This window comes from Phaenicophaeus curvirostris, chromosome 28 (assembly GCF_032191515.1).
Source record: "Phaenicophaeus curvirostris isolate KB17595 chromosome 28, BPBGC_Pcur_1.0, whole genome shotgun sequence".
Lineage (NCBI taxonomy): Eukaryota > Metazoa > Chordata > Aves > Cuculiformes > Cuculidae > Phaenicophaeus > Phaenicophaeus curvirostris.
Window position 1 is genome coordinate 2,950,426 of NC_091419.1, and position 16,924 is coordinate 2,967,349.

The window sequence follows — 16,924 nt, forward strand, 5'->3', positions numbered from 1 at the left end:
ACAAGGAAGACACAAAGATGAAAAAATAATGAATCCCTAATTGCCCGAAGGCTCTCAGAGGCATGAGGCTCGTTAACAAATCACGTAGGCGGGTTCACACCATGCCCAGCCTGTAGACGCAGACTGGAGCTCCACTACTAGCTGAGCTTTCAACCAGGGAGAAAATAGGTGCCCAGGCAGCCTTTTCAGTAGCCACCGCTCCCCGAAGGGGTCGAGAGCACCGATGGCCACCTCAAAAGCCAGTGGAGCGTGCAGAGCCCTGGCCCACAAAGACACGGTGGCAAACTATGCTGTGGGCACGGCTGATGGTGCCAGGGAAGGCCTCAAGCTCCACCAGGGGAGGGTCAGGCTGAACATTAGGAAAAAATATTTCACGGAAAGGGTCATTGGTCCCTGGCAGAGGCTGCCCAGGGAGGGGGTTGAGTCCCCTTCCCTGGAGGTGTTTAAGGGACGGGTGGATGAGGTGCTGAGGGACATGGTTTAGTGATTGATGGGAATGGTTGGACTTGATGATCCGATGGGTCTCTTCCAACCTGGTTATTCTATGATTCAATGGTGTGAGGTTCTACGAGGCCAAGTAGCAGATCCTTCACTTGGTCCACAACTCCAGTGGCTTCAAAGATGCCCAGTGGGGAAAAAATCCTGGGGGCATTAGTCAAGAAGAGCTGAGCACAAGCCAGCAGTGGCCTGGGTGGCCAAGAAGGCCAGTGGCATCCTAGCCTGGATCAGCCATGGTGTGGCCAGCAGGAGCAGGGAAGGGGTTGTGGCCCAGGACACGGTGCTGGTGAGGCTGCACCTTGAATTCTGGGTTCAGTTTTGGGCCACTTATTCCAAGGAGGACATTGAGGGGCTGGAGCGCAACCGGAGAAGGGAAGGGAGTTGGGGAAGAGGCTGGAGAACAGGGGTTATGAGTGGCTGAGGGACCTGGGGTTGTTTAGCCTGGAGAAAAGGAGGCTGAGGGGAGATTTCATCACTGTCTACAACTGCCTGGAAGGAGGTTGTGGTGAGGTGGGTGCTGGGCTCTTCTCCCAAGGAACAAGGATGGGAGGAAATGGCCTCGAGTTGCATCTGAGGAGGTTTAGATTGGATATTAGGAAAAAATTCTTCACAGTAGAGGCTGCCCAGGGCCGTGGTGGAGTCTCCACCCCTGGAGGAGTTCAAAACACGTGTGAAATGGTTTAGGAGGAATGGTGGAGTTGGGCTGACGGTTGGACTGGACGAGCCGAGAGGGCTTTTCCAACCTTAATGATTCCATTATTCCAAACCACAAGCAGCCGAAAGACCCAGAGGCAGAGCAGGGCGGCTGCTCCCAAGGACGCTGTGATGGGCACCGAGGGGCTGCAAGCAGTGAGACACCATGGCACGTGAGTTCATATATAGTAAAAAGTCTTTATTAAGAAGGCTTTGAAGTCAAAAAATAAAACTCTTGATACAATTTTCATAACCGTCAAGTCAGCTCAGCAAATATATAATCAGTACTTTAGCCATGTAAGGTTAAAGGTCCGTTATTTTCTTTTTTTTAAAATAAAATATATTTTAGTTTTTAAAATTTATTCAATAAAGTACATATTTTCCTATAAATTCCCTACATATACATAAAGAGGTAAAAAATAAAAAAATAAAACTAAAAAAAAATAAAAGGAAAACCAAACCAACCACAAAAATCAAAAGGAGATAGAAATTCTGTCTGGTTTTTGCGACATGGTGAGTTAACCGTGCCTGCTCCACGGCCTGGCTGCTCCAGCCATGACCCCTGACCTCTCATCCCATGTTTTTAGGCAGTTTTCACATTGGCAAAATAGAAGATAGACCTGCGTTACAAAAAAAATATATATATATATTTATAGAACCATCGAGAATCATCCAAAAAATAACTACATACAAAAAGAACGACAACGGGAAAAAAATTATAATAATTATAATAATAGAATGATTTTAAAAAAATAAAAGACAACCCTCGCGTCTCCTAAATAAAAAGTGCAACCGGACCTTTTCTTTCTGTGTTTTTTTTTTTTTTTAACTTTGCAAAACTGAATACTGGTATTTGGGAAGGGCTGAAGAACAGCTGGGCTTCCTCCTCCCAGCCGCCGCAGCCGGGTGAAGTTAAAGCTATTCTGTAAACATCGGAGTTTCCTCCTCACCGCAGTTTCGCACCCTTCTTCCTCGCTGTCCCCGTCCCTCCCGACCCCGTTATTCCAGCCACCCTCCCGCCCTCTCCCTGCCAGCAAGCAGCAGCTCCTCCTTCCCCCTCCCCGACCCCGTGCGCCCATCGGATCCGTTATTAAATAAAAACGTTGATTTTTTAAAGAGTTTTCGAGTCCTTAAAAAGCCGTTTTTGGGGTGGAAGGGGGAAGAGTCGGCCACCTCGTCGAGGTGGATCCAGCTAGGAGAAGATGTGGATGGCTTGCGTGGCGGGAGTGTGGCAAGCGGGACACTCGGGTTCGGCTTTGCCGCAGATGCGCATGGCGCACTCCATGCAGAAGAGGTTGTGGCCGCAGGGGACCAAAGCGGCGATCACCTCGCTCTCGAAACACACCATGCACTCGCGGGAGCTCTTGCGGTGCCCGTCGGAGCTGCTCGAGTCGGTGGGAGAACCCGAGGCGGCGGAGATGCTGCCGGGCAGGGAGGAAGAGGAGGAGTAGCCGGTGCTGTTGGAGAAAGAGGAGAGCGAGCCTTGGGTGGGCAGCCAGGACAAGGTGTTGACGGGATCGCTCTGGATGCGGCGCGCTAAGGGGTGGTCCAGGGCCACGCCGCCGCTCTCGGGGAGGGTGGGCGAGTGGCGCGGCGTGGCCGTGCCGCTGTTGCGTCTCTGCGAGCCGTTGATGGAGGAGCAGCTGCTGAAGGCTTGCAAGGGGTTGCCTGAGCGCTCGAAAGGCGACCAGATGGTGGTGGTGGTGGGCGTCGTGAGGTCGAGGGCTAAGAAGTCGAAGCCGAAATCGCACTCCTCCGCGCCCAGCGGGGCTTGGGCCTCGCTGAAGGTGAAGCCGCTGCTGGTGCTGTAGGGGCTGGTGGGGCTGGCGTCCGCCACCCTCCCGCTGTAGTAGGACTCGGTGGAGGCGCTGCCCAAGGAGCTGAGGCTGTCGTTGCGGAGCGCGGCCGAGGGGCGGCGGGCAGGGTGGGGGGCTTTGGCCCACAGGCTGGCCGTGCTGCCCTGCAAGTCGAGGCAGACGTCGGTGCCGTTGGAATGGAAGTCGTTGTCGGCGTTGACATCGATGAAGGAGCCTGTCCGCATGGTGATGTGCGCCTCGATCTCCTCCCTGGCCCGGTCCACGTTCTCGGGCATGCCCGTCACCTCGAAGACGGGCTCCTTGTCTCGGCTGGGGGTCACGATGTAGGTGTGCGTCTGCTGCTGGATCCGCTTGATGGTGGCTCCCTTGGGCCCCACCACCAGCCCCACGACACGGTACGGGACCCTCACCTGGATGGTGGTCTGTCCCGGCAGGTTGGGGGGCCCCTGCATCGCTCCCGTCAGCCCGTTCACTTTGTTACGTGTTGCTCGAATCATGGAGAAGTGCTCGGCAGCCGAAAGGATCTCCCTTTTCGCCATCTCCACGTCCTCCTTCCTCCCAGTCACGATGAAAACGGGTTCCTCACCCCTGACCGGTGTCTTGATGTATGTGTTGGTCTTGGCACGTAGGGCTTTGATTTTGCAGCCTGCAGAGCAAGGATAAGGAGAAATAACGACACGTCAAAGCTGAGATCTCGCCAAGACCTTCTGTTCACCCAGGATGGGGAGATGCAAGACCAGGAAGAACCAGCAGGTCCCTTTGGCTCTGTATCTGCACCCTTGGAGAGACAGGTCCCTCGGCCACCAAGGCAGCCAGGGGCTCACAGCTTGGTGCTGAGGGGCTGCATCGCTTCATCTGAGACACACCAGGCTCCTGGCACCAGCCTGACCCTCTGCCATCATCTCCTTCGCACCACAGCGAGGACCAAGGACCTGCAGGACGCAGCTCCCGAGGGCTGGGACAACACGTGGGCAGAGGGGGACCAGGGCAGAAAGCCATGGGGCACCTTCTAGGCTGCTGAGGGGACAGGAGGAAAGGGGATTGTTTGCTTGATTGCGATAAGTGCTTGGAGGTGGCCTTCAAATGCTTCCAGCCTGGCTTGTATGAAATCCAGATTGGGGAGATTGAGATGAGATCTTGGGAAGAAGTATTTTCCTGTGAGGACGGGGAGGCCCTGGCCCAGGCTGCCGTGAAAAGTGGTGGCTGCCCCATCCCTGGAGGGGTTCAAGGCCAGGTTGAATGGGGCTTGGAGCCCCTGGTCTGGTGGGAGGTGTCCCTGCCCATGGCAGGGAGTGCAACTGGAACTGGATGGGCTTTAAGGTCCCTTTTGTCCTCATCCAGCAGCTAAATATGAGAAACAGACCTGGCCACACCCCAAGGGCTGCAGCGACAGCCCCGCAAGAATGAGGAGCTGGGGCTTCCCATGGCCAGACGACACAAGGCCCCCTCACCTCCCTTTCCCTGCCCCGAGGAAGGCGACTCCAGGGGCAGAGAGGCTGTGTCCTCTGTGCTCACAGGCCAGCGGCTCTCCCCATTCTGGAAAGACCTGCTTCCCCCGCACGAGGAACATGATTCAGCAGGCAGAGCCCAGGTTGGGACGCAGGAGACCAGGGGTTTGCTGCCAGCTCTGATTTCACCTCGTACAACCCCCGGGCACACCCCTGCCCCTCTCCTCCCGTGGGCGAGCTGGGCTCCGGCTGCGAGTCCCTGCAGCACCCACACAGCAAAAGGCTCCTGCTGTCCTCCAGGACCGGTCGTTGCTTCTTTTACCAAGAAGCTGCCTCCGGCTGCAAGCGCAGCACTGCTCTCTGCAACCCCATTCCTGCTAATTGCATCCGCTCCAGTGCACGCACTTAATTAAATTCACATGAGCCAGGCGCACAGAATCGCGAGCTCAGCCTGGCTGCCCACCCTCTGCTCCCGGCACACGAGGGCGAGAGATCCCTTGGCTCCCACCTCCCACAAAATCCCTGAGCTTTGCAGGGCACCCTAAGCAAAGCCAGGAGCCCCCAGGAGTCAGCCCAGAAGGCCAACCGCGTCCTGGGCTGCATCAAGAGAAGATGGGCCAGCAGGGCGAGGGAAAGGATTCTGCCCCTCTGCTCCACTCTCGAGAGACCCCACCTGGAGTCCTGGGTCCAGTTCTGGAATTCCCAACATAAGAAGGATCTGGAAATGTGTGAACGGGTCCAGAGGAGGCCGCGGAGATGATCTGAGGGCTGAAGCACCCCTGCTATGAGGACAGGCTGAGAGAGCTGGGGTTGTTCAGCCTGGAGAAAAGACTCTAGGGAGACCTTACAGCAACTTCCAGCATTGAAAGGGGCTCCAGGAAAGCTGGGGTGGGGCTCTTGATCAGGGAGGGCAAGGAGAGGATGAGGGGGAATGGTTTTGAGCTGAAAGAGGGGAAATTGAGATGAGATCTTAGGGAGAAATGTTTTGCTGTGAGGGTGGGGAGGCTCTGGCCCAGGTTGCCCGGAGCAGTGGTGGCTGCCCCATCCCTGGAGGTGTTCAAGGCCAGGTTGGATGGGGCCTGGAGCCCCTGATCCAGCAGGAGGTGTCCCTGCCCATGGCAGGAGGTCAGAACTGGATGGGCTTTAATGTCCCTTCCAATCCAAACCATTCTAGGATTCTGTAAATTGCTCAGTCTGAGCCCCGAGACTCTCCCTGCCCACTGCAAACGCTGCTGCTGCAGCTCCACATTGACCAAGAGACACAAATCAGCAGGGAGAGCTCGACTGCTCGCAGACACGGCCGAGGCAGCTGCAAGTGCCCAGCTGGCTCCTCCGCAAACGGCTCACTCCGGGCACTCCTCCTCCCAGCCGCTCCCTGAGGAAGGGCAGGGCGACTCGTCCAGCTGCGAGGCTGGAGACGGGAGAGTCCCAGCAGCTTGAACGGATTCAGCCGAGGCTGAAACCATGTGGGATGTTCAGGTTGGTCTGTCCCAACCAGGCAAATCAACCCAGGCACAGCTCCACCAGGGACCGTGCTACTCCCAGAGACTCCCGCGCGGTGCATTTATCAGGGCATTGAGCATTACAAAGAATAAGATGTAACTCAGTCAAAACAAGCGATCAGCAGCTGCCCTGGGTGTCACAGCCCAGTTTTTCAGTAGCGCTAACCGCTCCAATAGCGACATCCAGGGAGCTGATGGGTGATGACACCAGCCTCTCCTGATGCTTCCTCCAAGAAACCTCAAAAGCAGCTTGTGTCAGCCCGCACGGCCCCTGCCTGGCTCCAGGCAGCTCCACGCGTGTCCTCCCTGCTTCCTGCAAAGCTCCCAGGATGGCAATGGGCAGGTTGGAGGTGAATCTAGCAAGAGACCAGGCAGATTGAGCAAGGGAGGCCGGAGACCTGCCAGGATCTCCCTCGTAAGTGTGGAAACCTTCTGAATTTCATACAAACCAGGCTGAAAGTATTTGAAGGCCACCTCCACGCGCTTGTTGCAACCAAACAAACGTTCCTCCTGCCTTGCACTACCCCAGGGATTCACTCCTGGCTTGGGCCAGTGAATTCAACCCAAATTCAACCCTTCACACAACCAGCCAGGCTTGGCCAGGTACAGCCAGTGCTGGGATGGCAGAGCTGCTCCCTTCCCTAGAGCCCGGGACGCTGCTGAGCGGCTGCAGGGACACACGGAGAAGGAATGTGGGTGGAGAAGGGCTTGTCCAGGCTTTTTCTAATTTAGGACAACAACTGGAAGGTGTATTTATGGCTGGGGGCATATGGTGGGGAAAGCAGCAGCCTTGTCACTGGGACAGGGCAGACCCAGCAAGCATCAAAGGTGAAGGTTTTTCAAGCATATGCCAGCTTCTGCGAGGTGCTTTTCCTCCCTCATTTATTCTGGAACCTGCTATAAGCTAGGTCCCTGCTCCACTGCTTGGCAAACTGGGACAAGCACGATGGCAGCAGCAAGGGCAGCTGGTCTGGAAGCACCGTGGGGCTCTGCCAGTGCCTCCTGCGGATGCCAACCTCACCCCCAAGGTCCAAAATCCACCCTTCACAGCACGAAGTGGTAATTTCAAGATCCAAGGGTATCAGCAGCTGCCAGGAGCTGCAAAGAGGCGCTGCTCAAGAAAAACATCCCATGGGGACATGGCACAGTGAGGCTCGTCCTCACCCTGCTCCACTGGTGGGACCAAACTGATGCTACAGAGGAAGTTTATCCAGTTGCTCCTTACGAGGCCTTCCTAAGGGCAAAGTTAGAAACCTGGGTGAAAAACTAAACGGGTGCCTGGCTTGGCTAGTTCCACCCTCTTCAAACAAGCAGGGCAGGCACAACACACAGGACCCATGACTGTCAGGTGCTTCCAGCCCCCCAGCGCCACAGCAAATCACACAAGTCAGAGCTGGTCTTTCCAATCCTAGTGTAAAAGAAGTCGGTGGCAGGTCCTGGGCAGCAGGGCTGCTGGTTTCCTCCCTGCCTGCCCAGGGAAGTGCTGCAGAAAAGGAGTCACCGGCCAGGGAAGCTGCTTGCCCAAGGCCATGTGCTGGCACCTGCACCAGGAACCACGCTTGCAGCGCTCAGCACGAGGAGCTTCTGTCATCGTGACACTCCAGTGAGTGCTCACAGACTGGTGCACTGGGAATGTGGTGGGAGCGGAGCTGGGACAGCCACGGCCTTACAGGGACAATCCAATCCACCCTCCCGCTGCCCCTAGCCCCAAGGCCACCCAAACCACTCCTCGGCCACAGGGACTCCCAGGCACCAGACCCTAAAATCTCCAAGTGGGAATGCTGAGTGGCCTCGCCAGATTGGGATTCAGTGAAGGTCTGCACTCAGTTCTGGAGTCCTGAGCACAGGCACGATGTAGAGGTGTTGGGGCAAGTGCAGAGGAGGCCACAGAGATGATCCAAGGACAGACTGAGAGAGTTTGGGTTGTTCAGCCTAGACATAAGAAGGCCACGGGGAGACCTTAGAGCAGCCTCCAGGACTGAAAGGGGCTGCAGGAAAGCTGGGGAGGGGCACTGGATCAGGGAGACTAGGGAGAGGAAAAGTGGGAACAGTTTTGAGCTGCAAGAAGGGAGATTGAGGAGAGATCTTGGGAAGAAATGATTTCCTGTGAGGGCAGGGAGGCCCTGGCCCAGGTTGCCCAGAGCAGGGGTGGCTGCCCCATTCCTGGAGGGGTTCAAGGCCAGGTTGGATGGGGCTTGGAGCCCCTGATCCAGTGGGAGATGTCCCTGCTCCTGGAAGGGGTGGAACTGGACGGGCTTTAACTCAAACCATTCCAGGATTCTATGATTCCCATGTTTTACCCTGCCAAGGGCTGATGTGCAGCAATAACGATGAGAGAGGAGGAAAACAAGGTGCCATATTTTGCTACAAGTCTATAAAGAAGGTAGCTTTAAAAGCACTTTTTGGATCGAAACGCAAACATCCCCAAACCAGGCAAGGGGGCAGCTCCAAGGGTGCTGCCGCCCAAACAGATCCCTCCTTGACTCCAGAGCCTGGGAAAGGCTCAGCTGCCACGTTACAGCTCTTTGCCAGAGCTCTGAGTCCCTGTGGGCCCAAACTCATCACCACAACCCACGGCCACGCTCAGCTGCAAGCAAACACCCTCATTTCAGAGGTCTCAAGCACAAGCAACCCCACCAAGTCACAGCCCCTTGTATCACCACTATCTCTTCCTGCAGAGACCACAGAATCATGGAATGCTTTCAGTTGGAACAGACCTTAAAGTTCATCCAGTTTCACCCCCTGAAAGAGCAGGGACATCTTGAACCAGATCAGGGTGCTCAAAGCCCCATCCAACCTGGCCTTGAGTGTCTCCAGGGATGGGGTCTCCACTGCCTCCCTGGGCCAGGGCCTCAGCACCCTCATTGTAAGAAATGTTGTCTTTATATCCAGTCTAAAAACGTCTTCCTTATATCCAGATGGCACCAACGAAGCCGTGTGAGGTGGACACACAACTCGATACCTCCTGTTTCCAGATCCCACACTCTTCTCTTCTTCCCACTGTCACCAACTATGACCTGCTCTGTCTATTCCATGCAGCTCACAGCACACTGTGCTCCTCAAAGCTGTCCTGGCTGGACCCACTCCACTTGCCCTCAGGCAGAGGGATCACTGGTTCTGGACAAGAAACAGAATCTTAGAGATTCTCCCCAGGATGATGCAGCAATGGAGGCAGCATCCCAGGAAAGACAGCTGCTCTCCATGAGAGTTCTCTCTTGGCACCACCAAAGAGGACTTCACCGTCTGCCAGGAGCTCCAGTTGGATCCAGGCTGTGACCGTGGCAAGAGCTGATGAAAACCACTACAGCCAGGCTGGGAAAGTGCCTCTCCATCCTCTGTGCTCCTGCTGTTACTCAGGCAAGAGATAAGAGACCAAACACAGCTGATCCACTCGCCGGTCCTCAGCACCTGCTTTGACAAAAGGTGGCCTCCTCTTCATGAGGACAAAGCCTGATCCCCTTTGCCAGACCACATCTCCATTTGCCCAGGGAGTTTTGTGCTCACAGTGCCCAGCTCCAAGCTATGAAAACCCAAGAGAGCAAACAAGAGCTTTTCTGGAGGAGCCTTTGATGGCATCAACCAGGACTGGAGCCGGATGAGGCCTTGCACTCAGCCCTCTGGAGTGCCCTACTCGCTCAAGAAAGACATTGTCTTTCCTCTTCCCCAGCTCTGCAGCATCTCCTGGCCTCAGATGCAATATTTCAGCATTCCCAGTCCCCTTTGTCACAGACACATTGCGCAGGATGCACCAGGAGCGGGGCCGGACGTGGAGGAGAACATGTTGCACCTCCATCACATCCCATCTCCCCTCCTGCCGAGCGCTTCTTCCCACCTCTCTGCAAACAGTAATTAATTCATCCTCGCAACCACACAGGCACATCACACCTTTGTTTCTTCTCCAGACACTGGGAAAAGCGACGCAGGGAGGCTGAGCTCCTCGCCTCGGGACAGGGAGAAGGAAACCAGTGCCAGAGCCAAAAAGCACAGGCAGGTGCTTTAGCCATCAGATCAATCTCTGCAACCAGCTTTGGGATTTTTTTGTCTCTGCCACAACCCAGTGACATGGGAGGAGGCAGCCAGGCCATGAGGGTCACAGGAGAGCAGAGAGAACCAGCCCAGGGCTCAGAAACAGAAGAGTATTCAGTGCAGCCCCAGCAACCTACTGCAAGTCTCCAGATGCTCAGGTTCAACCAGAAACCGAGGTCTGTGGTCTCCCTGTCAAACCTCCAAGCACTGAAACATCCAATGTGCTCTGGCACAGAGGAGAACTGCCGTATTTCATCCTGGATCTCCCCTTTGAGCATCTCAGCACCTTCTATAAACATCTTTCCCAAAGCCTTTGCAATGCTGTAAAGTCCCTGCGTGTCACAGATGGAAAAGTGGAGCCCTGGGAGAGGAGCTGTGGCCAACTGTCCCACGAGGGGCACCTGACACTGGAAGGGAGAATAAAGCCCATGGCTCTCAGCTGCACCAGCTGCCTGTTGCCTCTCTGGGGCAGAAGCTGCTGGAAATGCTCCTCCAAAGCCTTCTTGGCTGCCCTGGAGGTGTTCCAGACCAGGCTGGATGGGGCTTGGAGCACCCAGATCTAGTGGGGGGTGTCCCTGCCCATAGCAGGGGGCTGGAACTGGATGGGCTACAAGATCTCCCTTCCAACCCAAACCATTCTGTGATTCTCTGAAAGCCACCAGGGAGCAACACCAGCATGGTGCCAACATGCAGGAGCCAGGGCAACTCTAACGCCCAGCCTGCCCCACGCTCTCCAGCTCCCTTGTTCCCAGTGACTGCCATGATCCCCACCGCTCTTTCCCAGCTCACACCACCACAATTGATGCCCAGAGCATTTTTTGGAGATAGTCCCTCCCAGGGCAGGAGTCAAAATGGGCTTGCATGCAAAGGCACGGCCATGCCCATGCTGCCTTTTGGTAGCCATGTGGGTAGGGAGCAGAAAAGCCACAGATCCTGGCTGGCAGATGCTGCTCTGCACCGTCTGGATGAGGGGTGATGGCAACCACGTCTCCAGGTCAGTCAAGAAGACCCCGATTTGCTTTACACCACAAAGCTTTACCTGCTGAGCTGCTGCTGCTCCCTTCTGGCAAGGGTTAAATTAGTGGATCTGGAGGAGAGAAATTGAAGAAGTAGGAGAAATCCCACCTGATAGCCTTTGTCCCACCACAGCAGGACCAGCCATGCGTTGGTCTGATGGGCAAAGTGCTGTCCCAGGACCTCCTGGCCACCTCATCCCGATGGCAGCAAGGGGCTGCCGGGCACTGGGGACAACAGGACTGGTCCCAAAGTGCCCCAAGAGCTGCTTCTCAGAGAAGCGAGAATCCTGGAAGAGGTTCTGGGAGAGAAATCCAGCCTTCTCCCAGCTCAAGGCCCTTCCAGGGCACCCGATATCCAAGTCTTCATCCCTTCCTGTGTTCCGAGCACAGCAGCACCACGAGCACCCAGGTCATGGCTGGGCAGCAAAGGAAAGAGAAGAGCAATGGGGACACAGACCCAGCCCTGCAGCATTATATCTCAGCACCAGAAGGATGCCAGGCCCGGTGAAGCACGCCAAGGCTCAGCTCCTCGCAGCTGTGTGGCCACAACCGTGGGAACATCAAAGATGAGACTCGCAGGGTGGACCTGGGGACCAGAAGGACCCAGGAGCAAGGATGGGTGCAGGAGGATGAGGCGAGTGAGAAGGTCTCTGCTTATTTTTCAGCTCGGTGCAAGACCCGGAGAGGTAGGTGGCTGCAGGCAGCCTCAGTATCGCTCCTGCTCAGGCTGCATCGGCCTCACACACCCCTGATTTGAACCAGCTGCCGGAGTGGAACCGGAGAGAAGGCAGAGCACAAAGACTCAAAGCACTCTGCTGCAGCCCCATCCCCTCTGATGCTGCCCAACCACACCCCCTGCCAGTGAGAACTGGAGGTGCCAAATGCTGAGCCCCCCTTACACCGAAACAACAGCACAACTGGGCCGTGGCACAGCATGAAAACTTGAGAGCAGAAGAAGGATGGGAAACACACGGGAGAAACCCCCCAGGGAAGCACCAAGCAGCTCCAGCCCATCGTGGGCCCCAGGTTCCCTTGGAGCCCACCCATGGACACAGTGACCCCCAGCACTCCTCCTCAAGCTGATACAATCAGTTCTCTTGCAGCTCTTTACCAGGAGCCCCGCGAGCTTAACCAGGACCCAAACTCTGCACGAGGTGTTTGGGGCAGGTACCTGGACCCACGTTTCTGTCATCGGGGTGCCAGAGGTGCAGCATCACAGCCCAAACACACATTCCTGGCTGCTGCAAGGAAGGTGCCAACTGACAGCTCACCGGCACGAAAGCAGCTGCTTCTCCAACCTCCTTCCACTCACAGAGCCAGCAGGGTTCCCAGTGGAAGTCGGACCCAGTTAAAGGTTTGCTTTCAAGTTGCCAGGTCCCAAGGGTCTCTGCTGGCGAGGACACCAAATCCAGGTCCCCATCCAGCCCAGGGAGAAGGAGGAATTTCTGGAGGAGGGTGTGGTACCACACTCCGCTCCTCTGGCACCGGAGCAGGCTCTGCTGTGCCACCTGGCTATCCCGGCTCGGCTGCCCGGTGGGACCCCACAGCCAGGAGTGGCAAGGAGCGCGTGGAAAGTTGGGAGACCAGACCCAGTTACAGGTTTGCTTTGAAATTACCGGATCCTGGGGGTCTGCAGAGTCTGCTGGAGAATTATAGAATCACCAGGTTGGAAGAGACCCACTGGATCATCAAGTCCGACCATTCCCATCAACCACTAAACCATGTCCCTCAGCACCTCGTCCACCCGTCCCTTAAACCCCTCCAGGGAAGGTGACTCGACACCCTCCCTGGGCAGCCTCTGCCAGTGCCCAATGACCCTTTCTCACCAAATCCAGGTCCCCATGCAGCCCAAGGAGGATTTTCCAGAGCAGGGTGCAGCACCGCGTTCTGCTCCTCTGGCACCGTAGTGGGCTTTGCTGCACAAGCTGCCTATCCCAGCTGGGCTCACATTCCCAGTGGGAGCCCGCAGCCGGGGCGGTGGGACCAACGCAGAGTGCCTGGAAAGTTAGGAGCCTGGATCCAGTTACAAGCTTCCTTTGAAGTTACCAGAGCCTGGGGCTCTGCTGAGTCTTCTGGAGAGGCCACCAAATCCAGGTCCCCATCCAGCGCAAGGAGAAGGAGGATTTTCCAGAGCAGGGTGTGGCACTGCGTTCCGTTCCTCCGGCACCGTAGCGGGCTTGGCCATGCCACCTCGGCTGCCTCAGCTGGGCTCAGCTGCCCCGGCTGGGCTCACCTTCCCGGTGGGACCAACACAGAATGTGTGGAAAGTTGGGAGCCTGGGCCCGGTTCCAGGCTTGTTTTCAAGTTACCCAATCCCGGGGGTCTGCAGAGATTGCTGGAGAGGCCACCAAATCCAGGTCCCCATCCAGCCCAAGGAGGAGGAGGATTTTCCGGAGCAGGGTGCGGCACCGCGTTCCGTTTCTCCGGCACCGTAGCGGGCTTGGTCGTGCCACCTCGCTATCCTGGCTGGGCTCGGCTGTCCCAGCCGGGCTGACGTTCCTGGTGGGAGCCAGCAGCCGGGATGGTGGGACCAGCAAGGAGTGCCCAGAAAGTTGGGAGGCCGGGAAGCGGGGCTGGCTGGGAGGCAGCGCAGGCCAATGGGAAGCGCAGAGCATGATGTCACCGCGCTCATCACAGCATGGCTCTGGCTAACAAAGAGAACAATGAGGCTGCCCAGCTCCCCGCTTCCCCCCAGGAAAAAATATGCCCCCCAGCCCCAAACCCCACATCCCCTTGACTGGGAAGGGATGGGAGCTGTGGGACAAGGACAAGGCTGGGGTGGCAGAGCCCTGCATGGCCAAAACGCCCGGAGGTCAAGCTCTGATCCCAACTGCCCATCGTCAACGGGGTTCCTGCGGGCAGCTCCCCTTTTCTTTCTTCATTATTTTTCTTTTTCTTTCCTTAAATCCTCTTACCTGGGATCTTGATTGGATTTTTTTTTTTTCTTTTTTTCTTTTAAAAGATGAAACTTTGGGTAAGGGATATTTGGGATTTGTTGGAGACAAAGCCCACGCCGGGCACACCCACCCTGGAGCTGGGGCCGCCCGAGCATCCTTTGTGACAGCGGGGTGGAGAGGGGCTTCGTGGGGCCCCTTCCCTTAATGAAAGGGATTCATTACCAGGAGGGGGGATTAATTACCGTTTATACACCGATGCTGAGACACCGAAAACCATTTCGACCCCCCAGATTCGAGACACACCGAGCTGGAAGGGCAGGGGGGCGGCACCCAACTACAATGGAACCAAAGCTCTCGCCTTCCCCCCACCCCCCTCCCCGGACACGCGTGGCTCCCACGATCTGGCTGCCCTAGATAAGTTTTTAATTAACATTTCGGGGCTGGGAAAGGGCACAAAGAGAAGGGAAAGGGCACAAAGAGAAGGGAAAGGGCACAAAGAGAAGGGAAAGGGCACAAAGAGAAGGGAAAGGGCACAAAGAGAAGGGAAAGGGCACAAAGAGAAGGGAAAGGCGTGAAGTTTCCGCCTCTGCGCTACTAAGCGGGGAGACAAAAGCCTCCCGAACCGACCCAAAGGGAGGAGAAGAAGAAAATAAAGGGGAGGGGAGGGGACCGCGAGGTTTTACCTTGCCGGCCCACGATCTCGGCGACGTGCTCGGAGCTGGGCACGGGGACACACTCGGTCATGTTGACGCTTTTCTTCCTGCTGCCCAGCGGCTCGGCCAGCAGCGGCCCCGGCGCGAAGGGGCCGAAGGCGGACGGGGGGGAGGAAGATGAGGAGGAGGAGGAGGAGGAGGAGGAAGAAGAAGAGGAGGAGGAGGCTCCGGGAGCCGGCGGGGAACGGCTGCCGCCGCCACCTCGCTCCCTCAGCCCCGCCGAGCCCGGCTCTTCCAGCCCCAACACCGAGAGCTGGAATCGCAGCGCGGCGGCTTCGTCCGGCCCCGCCGCCGCCGCCTCCCGGTCGGGCTCCGGCAAGGGCTGCTCGGCGGGAGGAGGAGGAGGAGGAGGAGGTGGTGGAAGAGGCGGAGGAGCGGGGGGGCTGAGCAAAGCTAAGCATCTCGGCGTGCCGCGGGAGGGCTGGCCGCCCTCGGGCTGGTAGATGGAGCCGGGCATGGCGGCGGGAGCCGGGGCGGAGGCGCTACCCGCTGCCCGCCGCCCGCTCTGCGCCCCCCGGCCCGCCCCGACACAATGGGGCCGCGCCCCGCCGCGCATGCGCACACCGACACCCCACCCACCCCCCCCCGCCAAACGGGCAGTGGTACCGCCCAGCCCCGCCGCAGGAACGGGGCGGCGCCCACCATGCCACGCCTAGCGGGGGGGGGTGGGGGGCACACACACACACGGAGCCTGGACGGGGGCGCATCCGAATCTCACCCCCCCGCCCCACACACACACAGAGCCCTCCGCGAGGGTTCCGGAGCGGGCGGGGCCCCGGGGATGGGGTGGGTTGTGCCCACGCGGGGATCGGTCACTCCGGATCCTCTAAGGGTTTTTAAAGGGCTGGAGGAGAGGGGAGAGCCGGGGCGCTCGGGGGAACCTGGCGATCATAGAATCATAGAATAACTAGGGTGGAAAGGACCCACCGGATCATCGAGTCCAACCATTCCAATCAATCACTAACCCATGTCCCTCAGCACCTCGTCCACCCGTCCCTTAAACCCCTCCAGGGAAGGGGACTCAACCCCCTCCCTGGGCAGCCTCTGACAGTGCCCAATGACCCTTTACGTGAAAAATTTTTTCCTAATGTCCAGACTGACCTTCCCTGGCAGAGCTTGAGCCCATTCCCTCTCATCCTGTCCCCTGTCCCTTGGGAGGAGAGCCCAGCTCCCTCCTCTCCACAACCTCCTTTCAGGGAGTTGGAGAGAGCAATGAGGTCTCCCCTCAGCCTCCTCTTCTCCAGGATAAACACCCCCAGCTCTCTCAGACGCTCCTCTTCTTCTCCAGCCCCCTCACCAGCTTCGTTGCTCTTCTCTGGACTCGCTCCAGAGCCTCAACATCCTTCTTGTGGTGAGGGGCCCAGAACTGACCCCAGGATTCGAGGAGCGGTCTCACCAGTGCCGAGTCCAGAGGGAGAAGAACCTCCCTGGCCCTGCTGGTCACGCCGTTTCTGATCCAAGCCAAGATGCCATTGGCCTTCTTGGCCACCTGGGCCACTGCTGGCTCATGTTCAGTCTCTGTCAACCAACACCCCCAGGTCCTTCTCCTCCAGGCAGTTTCCAGCCAGACTTCTCCTAGTCTGGAGCTGCTCAGGGTTGTTGTGCCCCAAGTGCAGGACCCGGCATTTGGCCTTGTTAAAAAACCTCATCCCATTGGTCTCAGCCCAGCAGTTCAGATACCTTTGGAGCCTCCCGACCCTCCAGCAGATCCACACTTCATAGAATCATAGAATCACCAGGTTAGAAAAGACCTCTTGGATCATCGAGTCCAACCATTCCCATCAATCACTAAACCATGTCCCTCATCACCTCATCCACCCATCCCCTAAACACCTCCAGGGACGGCGACTCAATCCCCTCGCTGGGCAGCCTGTTCCAGTGCCCAGTGACCCTTTCTGTGAAAAATTTCTTTCTGATATCCAGTGTGAACCTCCCCTGGTGGAGCTTGAGGCCATTCCCTGTCATCCTGTCCCCTGTCACTTGGGAGAAGAGCCCAGCTCCCTCCTCTTTACAACCTCCTTTCACCCAGAACCCACGACCCTGGCCTTAAGAACCCCCCATGCTCTACTCACTGAGCGAGGCGATGCCCATTCCCACGCATGTATCGGTCATTCCAGACCCTCTGCAGGTTTTTAAAGGGATGGATGGAGGGGACACGGGGATTGGTGCAGCCGGGATGCTGGGGGGGAAGGGTGCTTTTGGGGGTGGTAGGGCAGGAATAGTGACCTAGGTGAGGGGGAAAGGTGCTTTTTTTGGGGAAGGGAATGGGACAGGAATAAGTGATTGTGGGAGGGGGGCATGGTGCTTTTTTGGG

The 16,924-nt window shown here is 57.2% G+C and overlaps 1 protein-coding gene across 1 annotated transcript; it reads right to left on the reverse strand.

The window, feature by feature from the left end:
* Positions 1-2,188: 2,188 nt before the first annotated feature.
* MEX3D (mex-3 RNA binding family member D) lies at positions 2,189-15,120 on the reverse strand. The gene is made up of 2 exons (XM_069878094.1): positions 14,581-15,120; positions 2,189-3,654 (listed from the first exon to the last, which is right to left on the reverse strand). Exons 1-2 carry the CDS (start codon positions 15,065-15,067, stop codon positions 2,384-2,386), a joined length of 1,758 nt encoding a protein of 585 aa, XP_069734195.1. The 5' UTR covers positions 15,068-15,120; the 3' UTR covers positions 2,189-2,383.
* Between the last annotated feature and the right edge of the window lie 1,804 nt (positions 15,121-16,924).